This window comes from Anguilla rostrata, chromosome 6 (genome assembly GCF_018555375.3).
Source record: "Anguilla rostrata isolate EN2019 chromosome 6, ASM1855537v3, whole genome shotgun sequence".
Lineage (NCBI taxonomy): Eukaryota > Metazoa > Chordata > Actinopteri > Anguilliformes > Anguillidae > Anguilla > Anguilla rostrata.
In genome coordinates, this window is record NC_057938.1 from 51,149,558 (window position 1) to 51,175,620 (window position 26,063).

The window sequence follows — 26,063 nt, forward strand, 5'->3', positions numbered from 1 at the left end:
AACACATGGCAGAACATTTGCTTTCTGACCCCTGGACTTTCCCCACATCCGCTGTTATTACAAGACAACAATCGCAACAGGTAAAGACAGTCAGTCAAGTCAAGATATGCACACGCACGCACGTTTCCTAGCAACGCCTCTGTTCTGACACGGCATTCCAAGTCACGTATTTATGATGAAGGAAAGGGGAAGAAAACGTTGATGGGTCTTGTCTGCAGGACTAAAAGGTCCGGGATCCATCCCTCCCTCATATCCTAGATTGCTGTAAAAAAAAAAAAAAAAGTATCTCCAGAGACGAGAGAGAAAGGGCAGCGCATTTCCGCCTCGCGAGCCCTCGGACATAAATGTTTAATTTAAGATGCAACGGGGAGCGGCTGGCCGTTCCTTTCCCCGGCGTGGCGAAGCCTCCGCTTTGTGTTGAGTGTCCTCGTTTTGTTTGGGCGTGAAGGAAGCCGTTTCCGACATGTTTTTTTTTTTAACCTTATTTAACACATTTGAAACCTGTAGCCTGTCTCAAAACTCTAAGACTATTTATATCCCGGGACCAGAAACCGTAGTCATCACCGTAATGTCAAATCGGGAATTTTTTTTGGATGCAATTTCCTGTGAGCTGTGTCTTAGAGACCAGATGCTGATTTCAATCATTAATTTTTAAATGCGCTCGTAACCATTATGTCTTTGAAGGCTCTATGGAAATTGTTATATAGCTCATTCATATTAATCTCATTCATTTACATTGTTAGGATCATGTACGGTTTTTATATGGCTGCATGTATTCTTATTAAACAGTCACGAGCCCTTTTGTTTTTCTTTGTCATCTCATTGCAGTATTACAGATGATTATGCTAATGATGATGATGATGATTATTAAAATGTTTACGATTTGTTTCTCTTTTTGATTAAGATGGATGGAAAGTGGAGCTTGAGGGAATGTTCGAAGACCACAAAGATAGTGGAATGTAGCTGGTTATAAAGATCAGTGTAATGTACCACATCATATCTCACTCAATCTGAATTATCACTCTGTCCCGCTAAGTTATGTTTGAATGTTTTATTGAGACGCATTAAATCCTCAAATTCAAAATGAGCTGTGGGTATTTCACAGCTCATAATACCTGGGAGAGAGAGAGAGTGAGAGAATAAGAGAAAGAAAGAGAGAGAGAGATATAGGGAGGGTGGGAGAGAGGGGGAGGGTGGGAGAGAGAAAGAAATGATTTCCCATTTATGTAATGTAATTTCTGGTGGATATTTATACGGGCTTGCATTGTTGCACCATTCATCTGAGTTTCCTGTCTTTAAATATTCAAGGCCTTGAAAAAGTGAGGAAACATCAACGGCTCTCCCAGGAGAACATTAGTCGCTATTGACTTTTGTCTGACTGTGCATCATCTTTAATGCTTACTTTGAGCAGAGAGAAACTACAGAGTATACAAGCATAAATCTATGGCTTCACAAAAACCATTTCCGGAAAGCAGAATAGTAAAAATGAATATCTGACGGTTTCTGGAATTTTCTGGTCTCACCAGTGACGGTTGAGAAAGCAGATGACTCCATTTTAACTTCCTCGCATCTGCTCGCCGTCTTTCTTGACGCACGTCTTCACGTTACGAAGTAGCCGTGTCGCAGAAGCCAGGCCGTCGGTGAGCACCCGATGCTGTTTCGGGAGGCCCCCTCGCTCCTTTGACTCTGTTCTCCTCGCTTCTGAAACCGCACTAATGCCGGGACACGAAACGCTGGGCTGCACGCAGCTTGCCGGCTTTACGGGGATTTTGGGGAGGTGAAAGTCTTAGCTCTCTCATTGGAGCCAGATTTCCCATGGTGCAGCGGAACAGCGGTCCGTGAGCTCATCATTGGTTGCTCTTTTGACAGTTAAGACAGTTTATATATATTTTTGGAGACGGATTTCTTCAGTGCGAATACTCATGTGGCCAAGAGAGAGGTAGGGGTAGGGACACTGATATGGGACAATTTTCAGATTCAGCAGGACAGATTGCTTTGAGTGAGACACTTGGGGTCAACTGCGGTGTGCTGTGTTGCGCTTTAAACCTCAGCTGGAAACCTCTGAACCACAGAACTGAATTACAACTGGAACTGTAGGCTATCCCAGTCTGTGAACCAAGGGATTAGCTGCTCCAGTTGTAATGCAGTTCCGTGGTTTAGAGGTTTAAACCTGAGGATGAAACGACAGCTAGGCACACTGCAGTCGGCCCATAGTTTCTTCCATGCAACTATGGCATCCTGAATCAATCAATCCTCGGTGTGTATCAATAGCTATGTAAATATTTTAGTTTTAAGAGCATGAAAAATTATAATCCTAAATCCTAAAATATAAGTTATCAAATATTTTTTTCTTTCAAAATCTGACGACAACATATCAGATAAGATCAAAACAACTGTGAGCAAACAGTAGGGCTAGAAACAGGGTCTCTATACTTAGTGCTGAGAAAGCAGAACGTTAAATTCAAGGGAATGTGAACTTTTAGTTTTTCATGGCCAATATTAATGACCCCCCACCCCCCAAAAAAAAAAGGAAACTGAGGTTATGTCAGCAGCCTTCCTCTGTCACTTATTGTCTGTTGTCTCTTTTCTAAGTGTGAGCAGCTGTGTTTTATGAATGGCCGGTGCTTTATAATGCAGCCCTTTCTTAAAGGGAGCAGAGCTGGACATTGCAAACACATGTTCATTTTTCGGTATCCTCAGTAGTTCAAAGCTCCAGACTCTGAGATTCTTGATACCTGCTGAGCCCCCTGAAAATAAAGCCTCGGTGCGGCAATTAATGTTTTATATACGGGAGAGCGGCGGACTTCCTAGAGGCCAGCGGAGGACAGCGGGCCGATGCTGGGCAGTCGCGGGTTTGGGGGGGGGGTACGCTGGCCCCCACCCACAGGAGCGCCGGCCCTGTTGGACGACGCAGCTGGTCCCGCTTTAACACACAGGGACACGCAGAACGCGTCCCATAAATCTATAGGCAAGAGTACTGCCTCTTTCACCCCGCGCCCCACGCCTCGCGCCCTGCCCCCCCACCACCCCCCCCCTTAATTCCGTCCCCTCCTCTCTCCGGTTTCCCGCTCCGCTCTTCCGTGTTCGCGCGACCGATCGGAACTTCCGGCTCCTGTCAAACCGTGACTTGTTCCTTGAAACCGTAACCGTTAATTCCGGCGCTTTACACGCTTCCGGAAGGATCGATTGGGAAAAGGACGGGTGGCGCTCCATCCAGGCGCTCCGGCCACGACCCCCACGGAAGTGGCGGACAGCGGCGGTATCGGTTAGCCCCCCCCGCCCCCCCCCGGCCCGTGGGGTCCACCCGGCCCAGGCGGTATATGAAATATGGGCGCTGTCGAATTAGGAAACCCATTGAAGTTAATGAAGGCTCTGCTCCTCCTAGGGGACCACATCTGCCCTTCGTTAGACACCAGTTCCCCAGTCCAGACAAACAGGCTTACGATACTGGGATACTGTGAGAAACAGGAGCCCCAGTATTGAACTGGGGTGGGGGGGGTGGGGTGGGGGGGGGGTGTGTTTGCAGGTGAACGGGACAGTGCCTGTGGGGCAAGTGCCTGTGCCACTGTGCAAACCCGGGACTGGACCTGGGAGTTTTTTTTTAGGACCACCGATAATGCGCATTGAAACAAGTGATTTGTCATCGCAATCCCAAAGCCTCTTGGGACAGGTCTTGTGGAGTACAGGCCGAGTTCAACCCAATCAGCAGTGCGCTACCCCATGGTCCTTTGCCGCCCGTGTAATTTGCTTGAAAGTCGTGCGTCAGCTGGTTCTGCGCGTTTGTTCGTTTTTAATTTGGTGTCATGTGAACAAGTCACAATATAAATGAGACAAGTGCCTCTCCTCCTTCATCCAATCGCTGCATTTCACAGTGTAGAACAAAGCTTTTTTGATTGGTAACTATCACTAGAGTAAATGAGGGATGCAATGCATATTGAAAGCAGGTGCTATCACGCAGGTGTAGTTCCTGAGTTAATTAAGCAATTACCATCCCAATGTGCTCACGCTTTTGTATGTTAATGCTCAGCAAGCCCAGACACCCATTATTTTGGCTATTATGGCTAAAAGGAGAGGGTAGCTTTTTGGGGGGGGGACATTTAGAACCCTCAGAGAGTCACTCTGCGGTTGGAGGTTCCTTTATTTTGGCAGCTACCTGCAGGGTCCCCGGTGATTGACAGCAGCTGGTGCTCCACGCGTTACGCGGATGATGAAGCGAAGCTTCTCTCTCGCCGCCGCCCAGCAGGGTCGCCCGCCAACCGAAGCACGCGTATCACACAGCTGGGACTTTCAGACTTCCGCAGGTTCACGGTTCAAATTCCTGCCTTGAAATCTTGAAGGCTTCTCTCACCCTTGAAGGTGACTAACGTTAGCAAAAACGTCAAAAAAAACAGTCAATGTAAACAGTTTTTTCTTTTCTCTCTCTCTCTCTCTCTCTCTTTTATTTCCCTCAGTAGAGAGGTATGTTACTGTTTGTTGTTTTGGGGAAAACAAAAAGACAGGAAATTAGTGTGTATTAGCACTCGAAAATAATGCCTTTTTAAACTTTCTTCTAATCTTAATGACTTTTTCAATGGAGCTGAAAATAGTGGGTATTTTGCTTTTGAGTGTAACTGCCTCTAATCATACGATTAGGCCTTCAATTAGACTGCTCTCTGTGGCTCTTTCACTTGCAGTCCTGATGTTTTTTATGCTGTGTGAGTTGGTACTATTTAAGTATAACTAGCATATAGTGGTGATGGCGACAATAGTAGGATCAGTCACAGCAGCATGAGTGACATGCATATTTCTTTGACACACACCTAGGCTATATCCCAGGTAGCTTTATGTTCAAAATGCAAGTGTAAAGCGTCAAATAAGCAAGTGCAATTCAAGCAGAAGAACAACAGACTAACTACTTTATATTAACTGATGGACTTTACATTACTGCTTTTTATGTCCAAGAACTTTCAAACACACAATTATGCCATTGGCAGTGTGAACATGACGATGATTTTCCAACTAAAGTATGGTATGGCCAACTTCCCTGCAATACTTAATGTGGTGGAGGCCTAATTTAGGCCTGGTAATTTTTTTGTCCCCAATTATTTAAAGTGCGGGCCATTTTCCAAGTCTGTTAAACTTGCAGTGAACATGACTTGAACAGGATTTTATTCAGCTTGACTAAATATATCATACCAGTGAAAAGTCCCTGTTGAGGACATGAGCCTAAAAAAAGCAATCAAACAAACGAAGATGCTAATTATACCGCAACAGCGCCGTTTTTGTCGAGAGAGAGACCCACACACAAATTTAGCAGGACAGGATTTCCTCTTCACTGTTATGAGATTCTCTTTCTTTAACTCACCTGCCCAAGAATGGCCAACAATGTGTGTGAGTGCCACTCTTATTATTCAGGGAAAGAACATCTCAATGTCATTTATAGATAGTGTTTCAATTCCTCTGCTAAGATGTTTTGAGGCTAAGCTTACTCTGTAAAGGCCCAGTACAAAGGTGAAGTCGCGTGAATCGCGACACTAAACAACACAGAAAGTAAATGTGAGTGAGAGGTAGAGTGAGAGCGAGGGAGAGAGGGAGGGAGTGAGTGAGTGAAAAAAAGCTTGTGTGTGGGTGTGTGTTTGCCCGTGACACAACCCCACCAGACAAAACATCCCAAGAACAGCTGTGGGGCTCGGCCTTGAGTCGGAGAGAGACTCGGAGGGCAGCGATTTCAAACGAGGGGAGAACGCCGAACGCTAAAAGCCGCGGCGCGCGAGCGAACGTCAAACCGCAGATTTTTAAAAAACTCTTTTCAAGTTAAGCCCGATACTAATGAGACGATACAATGGCGACCTCTAGAACAGGACAGAGCAGTGTAAACGCAGCTGGAAGACTGCTTTTACTGTGTATTCCTCCCTGAGAACAGCGCACCGACATCCGTTTGGACTTTACGGAGACGTGCGCCGCAAACGTGAACAAGACCAGGTCAAAAACCTAGTGTACAGCTGGACCTAACACACGTGATCCGGCCGACCAATGGTGTAACGTCATAACTCGGCCGACCAATGGCGTAACTTCATCACCTCAGTCACAGACATTCGCGTTTGTAGGGCTGGCCCCGCTGTTGCGGTCCAGCCCAACAGTCCTTTTTTCGCCGTCTCGGCTCTTGACAACAGCAAATATCGCGAAACGCTGGTGGAAGACAGACCTCGTGTTGCACGGGGGAAGAGAGAGGGCTTGATCTGAAATCGGGTTCCCCTTCGTCCACGCCCTGTCGCTATCCCTTACGAGCCAAAAAGCGAAACTGACCCAGGTTCAGCATTCTGCCCTACGGTATCGTTTTGAAACAAAAGGAACACGGGGTTCGAGTTTAGCTGTAGCCTATAGCGGACAGGACAGGGCGAGGGAGCAGTTAGCTGAAGGCTAGATAAATGAGCCTGCATGGGCTTCTCAAAGTTGAACAGTCAAGGCTCCGCATTGAAAAGCCCCATGAAGATCACAGTTCAGAAGGCGTTTAAAGGTCAGTTTCAGACACAGAATAATGCGCAGGGACACGCAGAAGCATGCTGTCCCTTTGAAACCGCGGCACAATGTCGTGTGGATGCCGTGCAAACAATTCATTTATCTCCAGGAATGTGGTTGGGGGAGAGTGCTTAATTATTTTCCCAGATCAATTCACTTCTTCTCGTGATTCATTTATTTATTTTATTTTTTTTAATGTCGGATTTGTGTAGTCATATTGAATGAGACTTTGATGTATTGAAAAACCTAGCACGCAACGATGATAAAGAAAAAAAAAAAGATGTATTGGACTTCAAACACATGGGACTATTCTCCGAACCTACATGAAAAGATATATCTAGGATGAATAAGTTTCAAGTAAACACTTTAATAGTTGTACAGTATATTACCTACATTGTGGTAATATTGTACACAGTAATAGTAGCATTTGTTTTACTGTTAAGTGTCATTGTGTCGTGAACAAACACACTGAGGGCATCTTCAGAATCAGATGTTTTTATTCCAGGTGCGGCTTATTACAGTAACCTCAGGCTGACTGCGCATGTAGAAGCATGTTTATGTGCAGTCAGATATTCTATCACTTGGCAAAACTGAACCCTGTTGCAGTTTTGATAAACAGAATCTTACGTGCAGTAAAAGGCACAAAAAATGTTTCTCGGTCACCCCATGTAATAAACGCGTAAGAACATTTGTCACATTTTCATCATCCAGTATGCTTTTCTTTCTTTGATCAGGTTCTATTCGTCGTAGTAGGCTACTATTTTCCATCCTACAAGTATCGCACAAGTTCGTCTGGACTTTGTCTCGAAGCCGTTTTGCTTTTTGATCGTTTAAAATATTTGCAAAAAAATAAAATAACAGAATCGGCATGTGTTGCTATTAAACGTGTTCCCAAGTTTAAAATAAATAAAAAAAACATAAAAAGTTTACCGTCCTCTTTTCAAGCTCTTTCCTTCAGACAATAGGTAAATTAAGGAAAAGCCGAAGCTACATCCTTCCCTCTCCGAATCCTGTGTAGCTACAGCCTTGGCAGGGGATCAAGGTGGAGTTGAAAGCGACACTTCAGGGTATTGCATGTGTCGAGTTAAAGCAAAACCCCTCATTAGTGGCCTGCCAGCGCTCTGACGAGGATTTATTTAATGTGGCCAGCCGTTGCATTCCGCTTTAAAAAAAAAAAATGAAACAGGGTTAATAAAATGACGTGTTTATGACCTCCCCTTTTATATTATGAAGGTTTCTCTCTCTCTCTCTCTCTCTCTCTCTCCATAGAGCTTCTATACCATTGTTGCTGCGGGAACAAGGCTGTGGGATTTCCTCTGGCCCGAGTATCACAGCAATCAGAGCTGAGGAAAGGGACACAGCTGGAGAAGGAGAGGTGGCCTTGGGCAGGGAGGGAGGTAGAGAGAGGCAGAGAGAGAGAACATTTGATGGCGCCCCCTGGTGGAAAAGTTATTAACAGTCTGGAAGCTGTGAATGAACACATTACATAATTGTGTGGCTTTATTACAGACGTCGGGAAAGTCCCCTGCAGAACTGGATATATGTTACTGCAAAATAGAAATGGGTTGGCGAATTCATCCATCCATTTCTTGTAAAAAAAGAAATAAAATCACTTGTGTATAAATAATATATGGTAAATAAACAAACAATTGCATAAATATAGAAGGGAAAATAAGGCTGAGAGATATAGGACCTACCCAAGAGCTCTGGATACAAGTCCAGGTGTGCTGTACTGAACGGTCTGCAGCTGAACCAAATCAGCCAAGATTGCCTAGTTCTGGTAACTAAAACAAACGCAAACAACAGCACCGTAGTTATGTGGGTCAGAGTTCTGTGAATCAATAAGCAAAAGTACTTATAATTTGGCAAAACAATTGGACAAGTGTTGCAAGGCTTGCAGGTTAAACAATGTCCCTATTCTAAACAATTCTCTTGGACGGCGGTGAGAAGCCAGCCTCCTTGTGGTAGAAAAAGAAGTACAGTCACAAAGACTTTGACAAATACATTCATACATTAATACTAATACTTTAATACTTTCCCTTCTTTGGGTAGGGGATAAAATAACGTGTACATTATTTAAATTACTACAGCAATGTTGATTTAACTCACTGGCGAAATAGTAAAAAAAAAAAAAAAAAAGTGACAGGCATTGGTCAATCATTATTATTAGAACGGAGAAGGAACCTCCCGCCGTCAGGATGATTCACAGTTGCGAAGCAGCGTTTAGCTGCCGGGCTAGCATTTATCTTCGCCACCGCTGGGGCGGGATTGTGAAATATTCACCGGGTGACAGCGGCGGCGTTTCGGAAGTCCGATCCGCGGACTCGGTATCTCAGTATGTGTTCTGACTGAGCAAGTATGTCTCTCGCAAATGTAGCGTATTTCAAATTAGATTACAGGGTCTCCCCCATTTTCTCTGTCATCCTTAACGCCGGAAAGTGGAAATCGCCTTCGACAGGAGATTAATTGCCTTACACGGAAGATTGAAGGTTTGTTTCCACTCACTGTTTTTTATTTTTTATTTTTTGTAAATACAGTTTTTACAGCTGAGCATAAAAAATATGTGAGTTGGACTAACGTTCTCAGTCTTTATTTTAGGAAATTACGTGCCCTCGGTGGGGAAATTACAGTATAATAATATTACCCATAATGCAAGCATCGTTCTGTTTGGAAATAGAAGATTTTAGAGAGTGAGTATTAAACCTGCGTCCATGTTCATAAAGCATCTCAGAGTAGGTGTGCTGACCTCGGGTCAGGTTACCGCTGCGCATATCCTCCCCTCATCCATTATGAACTAAAAGGAAAAACTGATCCTAGATCTGTAGCTGGGTTACTCTCGAAATTTCTTCCCATTCGGAGAGTTTTTTTCTCACCACCGTTTAGGTGTTTTTCTTCCCACTGGGGTGTTGTACTTGCTATTTAGGGGCTGTACTTCATAATGAAAACAGACATGTTAACACCAAATGAACAGCCAGCCGTGGAAAGGGACCAACTGTCTTTGCCTTTTCACAGTGAGTCACCTGCCTGCACACAGACCAGTATTTTTCTTTGTTGACAAAATCATCAATTTGAATGGGATGATTAGCAAGGAAAAGTACTGATCCATACAGGTGACTCGTTAAATTTGAGAGTTGTGAAAATACGAGCTCAGGTCTGCCAACGAAGCTTTCTAGTGCTTTATTGCTAATTGGGGCACCTTCGAGTTCCCAATTAACAACAGATGAGGGGGCTGCATAAGGTCTCCCTTTGAGAATTAATTCAGCAAACGGTGTGCATGTTGTAGCCACGCACGCTAGCAGTACATCACTTCCTGAGCTATTGCAGCTCGCAATCAGGCATTCTCAGATGTCTTCACGTAGCACAATGACAATAAATTGCCGCAGTTCTGCTTAACGAGGTACAAAACAGTGCACGAGCAACAGAAGCAAATGTCCTGAACTTGCAGGCATGTATGCTGGGGGGGGGTATCACTTTACTAGTTTTTAAATGGAGTTAAGGGCCATACTTCCTTGTTGATATGTAAAAAAAAGAAGAAGAAGAAGGAACTGGTGTTAGAAGTAAGATATTTTCATACCTCGAGTGTCAGCTTTTCAGTCAACCAGTCAGCTTTCCTTCATACAGTGTGAGTGCGAGTGTGTCGTACATAAATAAACGCATTGCCAAGATGCCTGCAGCGCTTTGATGTAAATCCTGTTTGAAAATGATTTGCAGCCTCCTCTCACACTTGGGCTTGTATCCGGTCCTCCTAAATTCTCACTCCGTACCGACTTAAAGTATGAAAGAACTTTGAAGCATGACAGTCATGCGTATTTGTTTGAGATGAAACTGCCAAAGGGAGACTGTTTCCCATCGAAACGTCACCCCGGAGGTCTGCTTCGATCTAGAGCGCTGTGGGTCGGATGCTACATTAACTGGAGAAATGCAAAACAAATCTGGAATGTGTCAAACTTACTGCAATGTACAAAAGAAAAAAACTTTATATATACTGCCTACTGCTTACCAAAATGCTTTATCAATGTTTTTTTTGGCTTGCATTTTAACTGCCCAATTACATTTGTATCAGAAGTTCATAACCACTTATGAGATATCAACGGGGGCCATGATTGCTCATTACCAATTAGAGCGACCCACAGGACTTACGTGCTGTGAAATCAGAAAGATCATGTGCTAGCCGTTTTTTTTTTTGGCGAAAAAGGGTCCGCTACAAAGGGATTTTGGGGTGAAGGTCAGCAGTTTAATAAGAAACACTCTTGGCCCCCAAGCAACAGGCCCGAATTCTTTCAAGATTGTTCTTTGCTTTTTTTTTTTTTGAATGCTCTCTTTTAAGACATTGCCAGTGTTCTTTCCCTCCCCGCTTGTAAAATAAGGAGCCCGTAGTGAGTCTTTTTAAAATAGTCCTTAGAAGATTTATTTCTTGATAGCCCAGTCATGGTATTTTGGCAAAGGGGGGGGGGTAACCCTCTCCCTGCGCTGTGTTGTTTTCACGGATGACAACCCGCCGATTCTCTCCCAGGGCGGCGCGTCATTGGTTAAATGTGCGCCGCATCGATTCGCCATTCGCCTCCTCCTCCGCCCCCCCCCCCCCTTCCCGAGCGCCCCATAAATCATAATGGGAAAGAGGTTATGCGTCTTCGCCGATACTTCCTCCGACGGCGAACGTTTCCTGAAAGGCATTCCTGCGCGGAGCGGGTCGCACTGCGGAGGGAGATGATTGGAAGAGGAGAAACATGTGCTTCGATGCGGTCGCGCTCCGAGTGGCCTCTGGCTTCGTTTGGTTTTAATGAGCGGGCCGGAGTTTGGACAGAGGCGCTCGGTAGTGCAGCAGATGTGCCTGTGAGCTCCCCCGTCAATCAGTGACAGCTTCGGCAAAACCCGCGTTCGGTGAAAACGCAAAAGCACACTGACCTCTGTTAGACAAGAAACCAACATATTCCAGTCATACAGGGGAGCTTTCTTTGCCAGGATTTCAGGATTATAGAGGTGTAAAGATGTCTTTTATTTTTAATCTGTTTTAATCTCAGATAGCCTGTAGGCCTAAATCCTGAATTTTGCTCTTTGCACTTTCGAACTTTAAAAAGAACAAAAAGCCAAAACTAGACTACAATAGGGCAACTCAAGCTATTCAGGTGGGATACTGTACCTTGCTCAAGGGCACTAAATGTATTGTAAAAGGTATTTAAACATGATAGTGTGGGCCTTACCACAGTACCACCCAGCATGTGAACCCTCTGCCACACTGATGAAATCTAGCAGAGATCTGACAGCATGCCAAATTCACTTTATTTTCTCCTTGTGTGACTGAACTGAGCCAGTGGCTGTCAAAATATCCGATGTCGAAAGGAGTCAATTTCACAACACCGCGTTTACACCACCTGTGGCCCCGCATCAACTAAACGGAAAGTTTTGTGCAGAACCGCGACGTGGACCTCGTCGAAAAAAACGGCGGCCTTCACAAAAAAAAAAAAAAAACGTCGACCCCCCCGGGGGGTTTTCCGCCAAAAACCTGTACCGACAGCCAGTCTCCCCCCCCCCCCCCCCGATCGCACGGCGTGATGGATTGAGTTCGCGAGCTTCCGCGGGGGTATATTTTGACGAACGAGCTCCAACAGCTAGCCTACGCCACCCGGCGATTTTCACTTCTGATGCCGTCCCGCTAACAAAAGCGGGACCCGGCTGCCCCCCCCTTCACCCCTTCCCCCCACCCCCGCCCCGCCCCGCCACGGCGGCACCCACACATCGCTGGAATTCCTCTCCCTCGCCGCTCGGCTCTCGGTGCGAAAAAGCCGTCCGCGGGATCATCGGGGCGCTAACCGCACTCTCAGCGGCGCGGATCCCATGCTGGTACTGTACGGGCCCCCCCGGCCCCCCCGGCCCCATCCGGCCCCCCCCGGCCCCATCCAGGATGTCTCCCTCGTCAAAAAAACAAAATAATTCGCCCGCCAAAATAACCGATGAATCACGCGCCGGCCTTTTGTTAAACGGCGGACCTTCGGGGGCCGGCCTGTACAGAGCCCGCCGGGTCCACACGACACCGCTGAAATGACGGAGTGCGTTTTTACTGAATCGGCCCTTATTAAAATAAAAGCCCGAGACGTGTTCAAACAAACAACTCGATGTACGCTTTAAGCACACTAACACGGTGAAGCAAGGGCAGCGTTTCATCTGACTGGTGTGAAGTCTGAAAATTTATAAGGTAATAATGATCCCCCCCCCCCCCCCAAACATGTAACCCTACCTCACAACCCACCTGAGTTCCTCAGTTCAGGACCGACTGCTGTGTTACAGCCCACAGTTTGGGAGCCTGTGCTTGAGGCCCTCTGGATGAGGAAGACCGTGCGCGTCTCCTTTATTAAATCTGAATGAGAACTGAAAGCTGCTCGGGCCTTTCTCCTTATAGTGGGGGCATTCCTGTGACCCCCTTTAAAAGACTGGGTTTTTTTCTGCGGGCCCAGATTGTATTGCGTGGATTCACTGGAAACACATGGCAGAACTGAAGAACTTAATTTACCTGGGTCTCAGCGTAGCCCAGTGTTGACTTCATCCCCCTCCCTGGAGCTGCATTAAGCATGACCTCATGTAGTTTAGGAAGCACCATCTCCAAAAGAAAAAAAAGAAAAGAAAAAAAGTTCAATCATGGACAGTGGAATTTTTACAGCCTGCAGACAGCCCCCTCCTCTGCTCTGTTGGACACAGTTTGACCCCAACGGCCCATCACTCAACCTTCCTCAACACTCAGCACTGCTCAACGCTCTAGCCTCCTCAACACTCTACCCTCCTCAACACTCCTCAGTACTCTGCATTCCCAAACACTCTGCGCTCCTCAACACTCACTAAGCACTGCTCAACATTCAACTCTCCTCAACACTCTGCACTGCCAACATTCAATCTTCCTCAACACTCTGCACTCCTCAACATTCAACCCTCCTCAACACTCTACTCTCCTCAACGCTCTACTCTCATCAACACTCTACACTCCTCAACACTCTGTCCTCTTCAACACTCTTCATTCTCACTTAATGTATCTGCAGCCATCCGAGAGAGAGAGAGAAAGAGAGGAGAGGGTGAGAGACATGAGAGCGAGAAAGAGAGGAGGGGGGAGAGAGAGAGAGAGAGACAGATGAGAGAGTGAGAAAGAGAGGAGAGAGAGAGAGAGACACATTCATTCACTAAATTCCTGGCTGCCTTCCTTTCCTCTCAGCCCCTGACAGACCACCATGGAGAGCTGTTTAGAGAGATGGGATTAGGATAGCTTTACCAGCATATGCTAATGCCACAGTGACCATGAATGAGTCCGATAGAGTTTCAGAGAGGTAATTTGGGAAACAATGTAAGGCGGACCATCTGGAACAGGCAGGCCTTTCTGTTGATGACTCCTATCAAGAAGTAAATTCCACCTTTTCTCTTGACCTCGCCGACTTCCTGCTCCTCCGACATATCGCATGTGTTCCTCCAAAAAAAAAGAAGAGAGAGAGAGAGGGAATGCACTCTCTTAATGAAAAAACTAACTGGAGGTCAAATTTTCTCTTAACTTTTCATAAGTATATAATTATTTAATTCGCATGCCGACAGATTATAGCTGTTGAATGGGGCGTGAATGCACATCATAGAGCTGCCATAGCAACCTCGGGCATTCAGTAAGATATTAGTAATGTATTATTTCATTGCTTTGCTTTATCTCTTCAGAAAAAAAATAAATGGATCATTGAAGAAAAAATGAAAGGAACACTTTCACTGGCTTTCAGCTGAACGGTTTTATGAATCACCTGACAGCACGGTACAGGTATGCTGGCCCATACGCTTTCATCACACAGGTGTGTTCCAGGAGCGTTACTGTAAACCAGGTGCGCTCACAACACCCCCACGGGGCTCGTTTGAGTACAGTACCTTCCCGTGATCCCCGTCTGGCTCCTGTGCGGTCATATCGACGGCACGCAATCCCTCGTGGATAAATCTCGTGCATCCATTTCCTCTGGAGTTTACGCTGCCGTTCCCGTAGACAGGAAGTGGCCTTCGGTCGAAACGTTTCCGTCGCACCGTGACAGCGCCACACGCAGGCCAGTGCTGGTACCTGCGACCGCAGTCGCTACAAAATGCGTCGTGACGACGTGAAGCGGTATTCTCTTTCGACAAGCGGCTGAAAGCCATGGAGGCAGGAATCAATTGGTCCGCGGGAAGTGCACGTGGACGTCGTTGCCGCCATCGTCGTCGGTGCGTGGTACCCAAGCTGCGTTAAAAAACGCTGACTCCAGGCATGTGGAAATGATTCGTTCTTCTTCAAACGGCCCGTTATGAGAAGGCACCAGTAAGCAAAGACGCGTGGTCAGGAGCTGGCAGGAGCCCGGGGGGGGGGGTAGTACGCGTTGTGTAAAGTTTACAGTGAGACGGCCACGAGAACTGAGGGGCAAAGAGAGAGAGGGGCTGGTGGGGGGGTAGGTGGTAAGTTTCAGTAGAGAAGGCACGAGAAATTGAGGGCAAAGAAGAGAGAGGGGGCGGGTGGGGGGGGAGAAAAATAAGTGCTACCCAGGTGATGACGAGACAACTAGATAAATTAATTAAATAAAAGGGGACAATTTGTTGTTTTAAACAGAAGGGAAAACTTATTTTAAAAAACCTACAGGGGACCTTGAATGTGGCCATTAATATTTTTACAAATATCACAGTCTGACAGATCTGATAACTAAAGTTCATCTACAAACTACAGTTTTTATTGTGACTGAATAAACCCTATTGCAAACACAAATACAAATGCAAGTAATAAGGAAAGCTGGTACAGGCCGATGTGTGGTCCTTTATGTTTCTGGTAATTGGCTGCTGCAGACCTGAATTAAAGGCCTTGGGCTTTAATGGGCCTTTCCATGTGCATCCTTTAATATGAGTAATTAGAGTGCTGAACACACTGCTATTACTCTGGACATTAGATGGTAGTTTGCCTCTTTTATGAGCGCTGCGCTGCTGACAGCTAAAGTAGCCCGAATCGGCCGCTGCAGAGGCAGCGTCGTCAAGCGTTCGTTTTCTAAACCGTTGTCGGGGGGGCAGCGGCAATTTGGGGGCGACGTGCGACGCGACAGGACGCGAGTAACCGCTCGGATTCGTCCTCGAGAACGCACAGGACCGAGCGCGACCGTGAGAAGTCTGCAGCTCCTGTCACGCGATTGGCTCAATCAGCCCGGGCTCTTATGTTAACGCTGAGAGACCCTGTAGGTCAGGGCTGCCCAACCCGCGTTCCCGGAGATCTGCCGTCCGGGAGGTTTTCTGCTCCAGCGCTAATAAACGCACCTCGTTTCACAGCGAGAGATCTCGCCGAGCTGCTAATCGGTAGAACCCGGTGTGCCAAATTAGGGTTGTTAACGAAGACCTACAGGAGGGTAGATCTCCAGGAACAGGGATGGGAACCACTGCTGTGGGTGGTAATGGGGTGTGTGTGTCATCAGGGGTTACAGTAATCGGGTTCATAACCAGATGGCTATAGGATTGATTCCTGGGGGTGGGGGGGTTGAACAAGTTAGTTTATGAGGGCTCACTCAGTCATTATTCAGCAGCAGCTGAGACAAATGAAAGCTATGCACACCGCCTGTGGTAAGAGTGCCTGAAAGGCAAATAATAATGTTGCTTGGTTACTGCAGGCATGTACACACACACACGCACACACGCGCGCACATACGCACACACAACAGGGTGTGCTGCCCAACAGGGGAATAAATCATCGCTTGTAGGAATGTTTGGTGGAAGTGCCAACACTTCCTGACCACGATCTGAAAAACGACTTTTCTTAAAGAGGGTATTCATTTTTTTGTTAAGTTCCAGTCAGGCTTGGTTCCTTGAATTCATTGAAAAGGGCAACGGAAAAATATGCATTTCCCCCCCCCCCCGCCCCCCAAAAATGCATATTTTATGCATATTTCAACATGTTGTACACTTGCGAATGCTCAGCTTCCGGCTTGCAGCATTACTGCCTTTTCAGTGATCCAAAGACCTCCAGTGTGGCTGACAGAACAAGTTCTGCGTTCCCAAAACATGGTACAAATGCGACATCTAGGGGCGGTAAAGGGAACTGCAACCAAGAGACAGGAGATAAACTTGCACGGGCTTCTGTGCTTAATTACTGTTCTTCAGCCATTTTCACTTTGATGTTGTCGGAAGTGGCCTCACGTTAGACAAATGTAATCCAAGAAATCAAATCTGCACGTGAATTGCTTTTGCTAATTGCACTTTATTTCAAAGTAACTTGCCTCATAGAACATAACCCATATTACACTGTTTGTTTACAGATGAAAGCATATTTTTAAATGCCAATTTTTTTAATTCCACTTAATTGTGTCGAAATAAAGAGTTTCAGCTAAGCTGCAAATAAAACAAACTTCTGTAGATTTGTAATGTAGCTATTCTGTAGTGCTAGTTTCCTGGCAGTGACTCCTTCTAGAAAGCTCTGAACAGCTGATTGGGTAGGTAGCCCAGATGCAGGAAGGATGTTTGGGCCTCCTTTTCCAGACTGGCCAGCTCCTGGACCGTGGGGGCCAGCACGTCCACGTGACCCTTATACATCCCACCTGCGACAGGTAGAGAACATGCGTCAGAACCACAGGGTCCAGAACAGGGGTGGTTCAATCATATCCGAAAAAGGGCCGGAGTGGCTGCAGGTTTTTGTTTTAGCCCAGCACTGAGACACCTGATGCCACTTATCAAGGTCCTGATTGAAGACCACGATTCATGAAATAGTTGAATCAGGAGACTGGGCTAAAACAAAAACCTGCACCCACATCAGCCCTTTTCGGATACGATTGGACACCCCTGTTCCAGAACATTCCGCTACTGACGCACTGTGTGAATGGAAGATTTCTGTATGACACGTTACATTACATTTAAATTTCAGCATTCAGCAGCCACTGTTATACGAAGTTACTCACTCAGAATACATTTTTACATATGCATTTATACAGCTGGATACTTAGTAAAGGCAATGCAGGCTAAGTACCTCCCTCAAGGGTACTATGGCAGTTCTCCAAATGGGAATCAAACCCGCAACCTCTGAATTGCAAGCCCTGTTCTCTAACAATTATACTGCAATTCCATCTACTTTGCCTCCACATATTCTACATTATGTGAACAGTGTAATGAGAAACACTCCTAATCAGATTTAGTATTAACATTCAGCGAACATTAAAGCAGCCAATCAGTGCTCTCCCATTTCGGCATAATTGGGACGGGACGGGGCGGAACGCAGACCGACCTCCGGTGGCCCTCCTCTGGCCGTAGGTCACCTTCCCGTCGAATTCGTCCACGGGCACTTTGATGTCCGGCTCGCACTGGGTGATGGTGCACTTCAGGTGCTCCTCGATTTCGGACAGGAGCTGAGGGGGGGAGGGGGGGAGGGGGTCAGGGGGGGCGGAACCTCATCAAACCTCCACACTGCTGCAGTGTATTTTTTACTGGGATCGGGTTACTCCGCTCAGACCGGTATACGAGGGCTTTAATTGGGCTGTGGGTTTACAGGAAGCCCCCGGGGCTGTGGGACTCGTAGTCTTTGATCAGGATTGGTCCTGACCGCTGCTATGCCACATGTTAGCATAAATAAAATAATAAATGCAGAAGCATTGTTGGTAAAAAAAACGCTCAGCGTGAAATCCACTCTGATAGAATACATTTGGTCCCCAGTGGAGATTTGCAGTCTCTCTAAAAGGTAAGAAATGATAGAAATAGAGCTGATTTAACACTAAATTTAACACACACACACTGCTGTGCATCTTGACTGTTGCACGACTCAATATAGTTGTTTTTCCAGGCTATTTTTAAAGCACAGGAGCACTGTGCAGAAGACCCAAAAAAGGGCAGATCTTCAGAGTAAAATGTTCAGTGTTAAATCAACTCTTACAGAGTACACATGGTCCCTACTGGACTCACATGTACTCTGTTAGAGTTAAATTAATGCTGGATGTTTTACTGTGTGCTTTATGTTCAGAATAAAACTGAATTGAATTTAAGTGGTGCTGATGCGGTCTCCATGGCGACAGTTACGTGCAGGAGTCAGGCCTCACCTCTTTCTCATTGTACCATATGGTGCATCCTCCATCCTCCTTCAGCCAGGTCTTGGTGCAGCCCTTCCCCCTGCTGGCACACACATGGTACCACACCTGTGCACAAGATGGGGGATAAGGTCACGACCTCACATTCTCACAAGCGACAATCTGGCATGCTACCGCTAAAGTAGCGCACTAAAATAATACCTTCACTGCGTCACAAAAGTGAAAAAAAAAAACTCACTTTGTATCCTCAAAGATTCCAAGTGGTGGAATGATTAACTAAAGCTTCAGACCACCCGCACCTCCATGTGTGACTGATGTAGGATTTTGAACCATTCAGACTTTAAAAAGCCGACAAGCCAAACAAACCGTGCAGAACATGCCTGAATACACAAACGCAAGGCAGGTTATGAGTTTTGATTGAGGTTTTACCTTCTCCTTCTCCATAGCCACCATCGATATGGCCAAACCCATCCTGAAATATTAAAATTACAACAATCATTTTGGGAAATAAAAAAAGACATTAAATTCAACTGCATTACACATACTTTTTACACTGTGCATAGAATTTGAGAAAAGTGCTAGAGATGAAATGCATATGAATGTTCGTTCTGATTATGATTATGATTATGATGTAGCAATGGCACACCTTTCAGCTCTCCCCACCCTTCCGATACGGTGAACGTAGTTCTGCTTCTCATCCGGCAGAGTGACGTTGATCACTGAAAAGCAGTGGAATTTCCCATCAGTGGAATTTCCCAAAAGTAGTGGAATTTTCTGTCTTACACGAAACTAGCACGCAAGCCCGGACGCCGGCGTTCTTACCGTACGGAACGCCGCGGATATCGATCCCTCGCGCCGCCACGTCGGTGCAGATCAAGAACTTCACTTCCTGTCTCTGAAACGACAGTCGGGAAAAAGGCGCCGTGAGGTCGAACGGCGGACCGCTAATCGCGTAAAAAGGTCAGCGAGCGACTAGACGTCCGTACGCGCGGCGTAGCGTTAGCGCTAACCTTGAACCGCTCCAGGTTCTGCTTGCGCTCCTGGGGTTTCCTGTCTCCATGGAGACAGACGCAGGATAACTGGTGTCCTTTCCTGTCCGGTCCTGAAATAATAATATTAACAATAATAATAATAACAATATTCACAACAATCGCAATAATGAACTGCATTCGTATATCGCCTTTCAGGGTCTCGAAGCGGCGTAGAACCAAGTGAGGAAGCTCACCTCAGCTATTCACTCAAACTTGAAATTCAGTCGACTGAAACTACAGCCACGCAGGTGTGTGTGTGTGTGTGTAACGCAAATTAATTTAGATACCTTTAGTTGGCACATTGTTAAATTGACAATCTTCTACTTGCAAAATACCCAAAAGTCTCATTGTGATTAGCTGTATGTGTAATATGTTTGAAGTGCTCGTCAACAAAAAAAAAAAAAGTTAGCTTTTGGCACACGCGCCGTTCTAGATAGGATGCAAATAACAATCCCCCGTCCTCACCTCCACCCTGCTTGATGAAGTGCTGCTCCATGTTGTCGCAGTCTATTTTGGTCCTGCAGAAGATGATGGCCTGATCCATCTTGTGCTCTTTGACGGCTCTGACGACGTACTCCCCCTTCAGGATTTTAATGGCCTCAGACCACATTTCTGGAAACACCGACACACACGTTTTTTTCGGTTATTTGTCTCGATGACATCTTCGCACGGTCTCAAATTGTTTCACCTCACAATGAGCGGAAGGAATTCCTAAAATGAACGGGGGATCTTTATTTAACCGTCGCTTTTCGACGCTGAATTCACAACCAACCTGGTGTGTTGGTGCCGGGCCTCGTGTTGTCCTTAGCGTGCACTTCGTCCGTCTGGAAAACAGGAAATCGGCATCACACAAGCCTGGCGGCTTCTCAAGACGACCCGAACGCTATTCTCGTACCCGAGCACAGGAAACGGCAAACGCGAGTGCCGAGGTGACAAGAGTTCCAAAAAGGGCAAGAACACGACTGTCCATCATTACGGGGAAACACTACTTCAAAGACCGCGTGCTTCCGGCCGTTAAAACCTGGACAACTCTGCATGCTCACAAATGTAATGGCTACCCGAATATGACAGCAAACCATTCGTGTGTGTCCCAGTTTACCAGGTCATGTAGTACAGGCAGAAACTCAGGGGGTTTTCAAGACCAGGCTTGATACGGTGCTAGATACAATCTAGTTTGTAGGTAAATCAAGCACTACGTACACTTTAGTGGTAGGAAAATTGCGAGCAATGTTGGGCTGAATGGCCTGTATTCATCATTATTTTTTATGTTATGATTTACTCTTGTAGATCCGCCTAATCTTCCTGAAGATCAGCACCATCGATGGCAAGCCTGGACTCAGAGAGGTACAGAGTCCAGTAGGAAGCTTCCACCTCTTTCACACACCAAACCTGGCCAGGGGGGTTGATGTGGGATACCGAACACGGGTTCGACCCGCGTTTGACCCGTTCGCACCACGCTATGGTCACGGGTAAGTACCAGGTCCTCACTATTCACACAAGAACTGCAAGTTTAATTCCAAGCGCGTCACTGCTGAACAGGGCAGTCGCGTTTCGACACCGCTAACGCCGTCGTTAGCTACCTGGATGTGGTTCTTGCCGAGCTTCTCCCACAGCCGGTCGGTTTTGGGGTTGACGGGCACCACCACGTGGTGGACCGTCTCCGGCACGGAGTCCTCCCCCTTCAGGTCCACCCAGGTGGGGAAGTGCATGATCTTCTCCGACAGCTTCTTCACGTCGAAGGAGTGCAGCGTCGCCGAGCACACGATCACCTAGCAACAAATCGACCAATCGGTGAAGGCACTCCTGATATAAGCTTTGCTAGAATGTGGAAATGAAACGGTGAGCTACTGTGTGTGTGTGTTTGTGTGTAAATTATATTAATTTAAGGAAAACAAAAATTAGATTGAAGGAGGAGGGTTTTCACCTGTAATCTCTTTCCATCAGATGTAATCTGGGGAATCTGGTTGTAGATTCTCATGATGAAATCAGTATATCCTGCTGAGAGGAGCCCATCCTACCATGGGAAGGCGGAAAGAAAACGTATTAATTTCTCCCCTGTCCTGAGAGGTACCCCATCCCACTATAGAGCAAAGGAATTTGACCAGGCGTTTCACATACGCATTCATCCAGAACCAGGAACCGCACTTGAGAGAGGTTCAGCTTTCCGGTCGAGATGAGGTCATCCAGTCGACCGGGCGTTCCAACAACTATGTCGACCTGACGGGGGTGACAAGTCGTGAACATCAACTCTGCTGTTAAAACAGGCCGGACTTTGTACGCTCTGGGAGGATATTCCTACCAGTTTGCCCTGACATTAAAAATGTATTTAATGTGTTCATTAAAAATGTATTTAGCGGAATTATTCATCCGAGACAGACAAAATGCGCAAGTCGCAAGACCAATGTCATAAAGCATAGCGTAGAAGAAAAAAAAACATGAATGATAGCGACAAACCCCTTGTTCCAGGACGGAGAGCTGTTCTTTGGCGGCCACGCCTCCGATGATTAACAGGTCCCTAAAAGACAGTTTGGTCACGGCGTGCCTTTCTACATCCACGGGCAGAAGGCAGCGTAATACATCACCGTCGTAAAAAAAAGTTAACGGGTCGCAAATCTTTCCCGCTCGCTTGCACAGCCCCTCTCACCTCAGGTGAGGATTATCCACGTATTTCTTGAACTGGTTGACGACGTGGAGCGTCTGCTCGGCCAGCTCTTTCGATGGTTCCACGATGAGGGCCTTCGGCGCGTTGGACATGTTCTTCACCTGACTCACCTGGGCACTTCCTACAGTAACAACAACAACAACAACAACACACAAGCATCAGTCTTATGTGGGTTTAAACTATTTGTTTAACGAACACCAGGGAAGACGCGGTTTTCCATTTTTAAGTATACAGAACGAACAGGTGCATCACCTGACTGAGTCGACTTCACGCTATACTTCTCTGGAGCTTGGCACAGAGCCATGAAGCCTTCTTTGGGGGTGAATTTGAAGTCTTCTTCGCCGAAATTAAACTTCAGCTCGGCATTCTGGAACAAGAAGAAGGAGTGGCATTACAAACAGATTTGAGATAATAAATACGTATCTCACACACATGGTTCAGGCAACGCAGCCAAACCCTGTTCCTGTAGGTTTTCACTCCAACCCTAACAAAGCGCACTTCATTCAACAGCTAATTAGTAGAATCAGGTGTGCAAAATTAGGGTTGAAATGAAAACCTACGGGACAGTAGATCACCAGGAACAGGGTTGTGCACCCCTGGGTTAAGGAGTATTTAATTAATTAATTTTTTTTTTTACCTTTAAGACACAAGCAGTGTAGAATGGCTCATTTTTTAAATGCGCTGGGATCTCAAAAGCCAAACCCAACTCCTTCCCTGAAAAAGAATTTATACATTTATTCCAGTTATGTGGTTTGCACACATCATACACACAGAGGTTAAGATTTGATTGACATTTATTAAAGATGCCATAAGTGTCCATACCATTTTTGGAAAATAACAAATGACCATTATCCAAGTCCAGGTAGCATCCTATGGTGTCATGCATGGTAAATTCCTGAAGGAAACAAAGATTATTGACACACAACACTTAAATATTTAAAACATATTAATTTGAACCCTTTGTAGTGTAGGCTTTCTGGAATGTATTTTCAGTGTTCTACAACTACATTACTTTTAATTACCAGCATTGATTGTTACATCAGCATTAGAATGTTCAGGTAAGAACACTCCAATCACATATCCGTGATCTCACACCGAAAAAGGGTTAAACAGTTACCTCTCCGTAACTGTCAAACTGCTTGTTGTGAGACTTCTTCCCCGTTCCTCCAAATCCAAATCCGTATTTATCCGTGCCTGATGATATAAAAATAAATAAATAAATAAATACATTAGGTGTGCATTTTCAGACCAATATAGAGAGGAATGTGATCTCCAAGTGTGGTGCAGTGCACTGGCACTTTGAGGAACTTGCCTAAATCCAGGGCAGCTTTGGCTGTGGACCACCCCACTCGACACAGGCCTTGGTCGTGGCAAGATACTTCATAGTAGTACTTCCCTGGGCAGAAGAACAGAGCAACTCAACAATGTAATTACTGCTTTTAACATGAGGGTGGATTTCAGTGTTTGTTCTGATATGTGTGCATCACCCTTCTTGGCTGCTGACATTGGCAATGACATGGTCTGGATTTGATGGCCTCAACAGGATGAGCCACCTAATGCTTCTTTTTGGCTCCATTGAAACACAAACATACTGAGTTTATGTCTTTTATCATGTTTTGGAGAAAACTATGTAAACGGGGCCTTCAAGAGCAATGAAACTACAACCATGGGAGGACAGGAAGTGACGTTAGCACCACTGCTGTTGACATACGGAGACCGGGGCAGCTCACCCTTTGTCACTGCTTTTGTGGAGCGACACCCGTGCCACTCCTTGAACTCTCTGCTTTGGCAGCACATTCCATCTGGACCAATCGCTGTGGAAGAAGCAGTCACGGAACAAGAGACGAGCCAATCAGCACTCTAATAAAACTAGCTACCACGCAACTGTCTTTATTATGGATATGCAAGGTGAGCTTTCCCATGTGAAAAAACAGCATACGAGCATACTTGATACAAACTTTACTTATACTTCAAATTTTCTTATGTATAAAACTTTAGGTATACTTCAGCATACTATTTTGTCACATGGGTGTGGCTTTTGAAGTCTGTAATGACAAAGGAATCCTGCACGCCCTCAATGAGAAAAAAATAAAACGGCAAAAAGAAAACCAGTATTCAGTTGTGGATTCAGCAGTTACACTTCTTATGGAAGCAAATAGCCATTTAAAAAATGTCAATAGCAATGAACATGAATGAGTGCGTTTTATGTACATACCAAAAGCCATGCTTCTGTCGTATGGGTTCATCTGCCATTTGTTCATCACTGAAAAATAAAAATAAAATGAATAAATAAATGAAAAATCGTTAATCTCTCAAGTGTACTGGCAGTGGAAGTGAAAGTTTTTTTTTTTTAAAAACACAGCACTGCACCTGCACCGCCCGTCTTGACCGAAGCTCTCCCCTTCTTCCCCTCCTGCTGGTCCTTCAGTGTTTCATACACGATCTGAATGACTGGAATGCTGAAGGCCTTCAAAGAGACAGTGCAGCAAAAAACATATTGCAGTTTTGCATTATAATTTGACTGTATTGCAGTTGTTAGAGAACTGGGCATGGGACCAGGAAGTCGCACGTTCAAGCCACAGTGGGGAGCAGCTACGCTTAGTGTACATGAGCTAGGCTTTCCATCAAACTTGCTTTGGTAAATATCCAGCAATTCCTGTGATTGTGGATATGAGACTCTTACAGAGTAATCAGTAATGCTGAGTAATGTAATCTATGTCCATTTATTTCCATGTGCAAGGGGCAGCAGTGATTTAGTGAGACTTATTTTATGCTGAATGTGGTAGTTAACCCCCCAGAAACTGCAGTTCTACAGCAGTTACATTGATCATTATCAAAAGCTTAAAGATATGTTAAGTATTATTTACAATTTCTTTTCTGAGAAACACAAAACTTATAAGAAATAAAATAAAGCTTTACTTTACCCCAGTCTTCCCACTACCGGTCTCTGCAGCCTGTGTCAAACACAAACATGTCAGAAACATTTGTCCTAGTTAGAAGACTAATTTTCTTGTTTAATAAAATAAAAAAATCTTGAGTTGATTTATTTTCAGAAACTCACCATGAGCACATCTCCTCCTCCAAGAATTAAAGGAATGGACTCAGCCTGAATGTCTGTTGGAAGTCTGCAAGAGCAGCGGCAAAGAACGAAACTAAATTCATATTTCAAAATATTTCGTTCACCCCTTCACTGCCGCGATTTGACAAGTTATTCGGGCATGTTGTATGTTCAGTAACAAACGATCAAAAAAGCTGCTAAGCCACACAGCTACTGTTTAATATTAAAAACGGTAATTAGTCAGAGGGCCCCTGTCAGGGCAAATGTGCACTGAATTCTCTCCTGCAAGCATAAGGCACTGGAGGTTACTTACAGCCAGTCCATTTCCTCCGCCGCCTGACCAATCTCAGGCATCACACCCATTTCTGGAGAAAGAAGAACAGATTAGAAAGTCCAAGAGAAAACGCAATGTCACAAGGAGTTGGCCAAGTCAGAACAATACATGAATTGTCATGGACTAAAATACCTACGCCAGCGGACTGATTCAGTATGATCCGTAACATTACCTAGCCAATATGAGGTATTTCATAAATACATACTATCAGGCAATGTACAGTAGCTATACATTGAAATACACCAATAACTGAGTGCCATATATGAGTATGTTATATTTCAAGTCGTCATATCTTACCAGAAAAGGCTGCCATATCTGCAGTCTGCCACCGACGAAGAAATATACCGGATGTAACGTGTACTGATTTCTATGACAGAGTGCGACACTTTATTAGCGTCGGAGTGAGTGCAGTTTCCTGCAGTATTCAGTTCCGTTCCTTTCGATAAAACAAAAATGTTTC

General features: G+C 45.5%; 1 protein-coding gene and 1 long non-coding RNA gene across 3 annotated transcripts; one reads left to right on the forward strand and one right to left on the reverse strand.

Moving 5' to 3' along the window:
- LOC135257568 (uncharacterized) lies at positions 1 to 21,130 on the forward strand. 2 transcript variants are annotated; one of them, XR_010330674.1, is made up of 3 exons: positions 1 to 80; positions 7,768 to 8,987; positions 20,837 to 21,130. It is a non-coding gene; the product is annotated as an uncharacterized LOC135257568 (long non-coding RNA). The 2 variants fall into 2 exon arrangements; XR_010330673.1 differs by lacking the exon at positions 1 to 80 and adding an exon at positions 4,083 to 4,356.
- ddx1 (DEAD (Asp-Glu-Ala-Asp) box helicase 1) lies at positions 16,689 to 26,039 on the reverse strand. Its single transcript, XM_064340411.1, has 26 exons — positions 25,901 to 26,039; positions 25,583 to 25,634; positions 25,273 to 25,336; positions 25,136 to 25,165; positions 24,582 to 24,678; positions 24,427 to 24,474; positions 23,942 to 24,025; positions 23,524 to 23,607; positions 23,329 to 23,405; positions 23,034 to 23,106; positions 22,849 to 22,925; positions 22,464 to 22,578; positions 22,194 to 22,332; positions 22,004 to 22,064; positions 21,668 to 21,766; positions 21,474 to 21,563; positions 21,130 to 21,318; positions 20,322 to 20,373; positions 20,015 to 20,161; positions 19,529 to 19,620; positions 19,341 to 19,413; positions 19,165 to 19,237; positions 18,948 to 18,990; positions 18,531 to 18,626; positions 17,726 to 17,846; positions 16,689 to 17,045 (listed from the first exon to the last, which is right to left on the reverse strand). The coding sequence occupies exons 1-26, from the start codon at positions 25,914 to 25,916 to the stop codon at positions 16,915 to 16,917; spliced, it is 2,223 nt and encodes a 740-aa protein (XP_064196481.1). The 5' UTR covers positions 25,917 to 26,039; the 3' UTR covers positions 16,689 to 16,914.
- Positions 26,040 to 26,063: the final 24 nt, after the last annotated feature.

Excerpts from the sequence above, each read along its gene's own strand:
- ddx1 (XM_064340411.1), bottom strand. Across the intron at positions 25,337-25,582 it reads GCGGAGGAAATGGACTGGCT|ACTTCCAACAGACATTCAGG; the intron begins GTAAGTAACCTC and ends CTGCTCTTGCAG. Across the intron at positions 18,627-18,947 it reads TGGCTATGGAGAAGGAGAAG|GTGTGGTACCATGTGTGTGC; the intron begins GTAAAACCTCAA and ends TCTTGTGCACAG.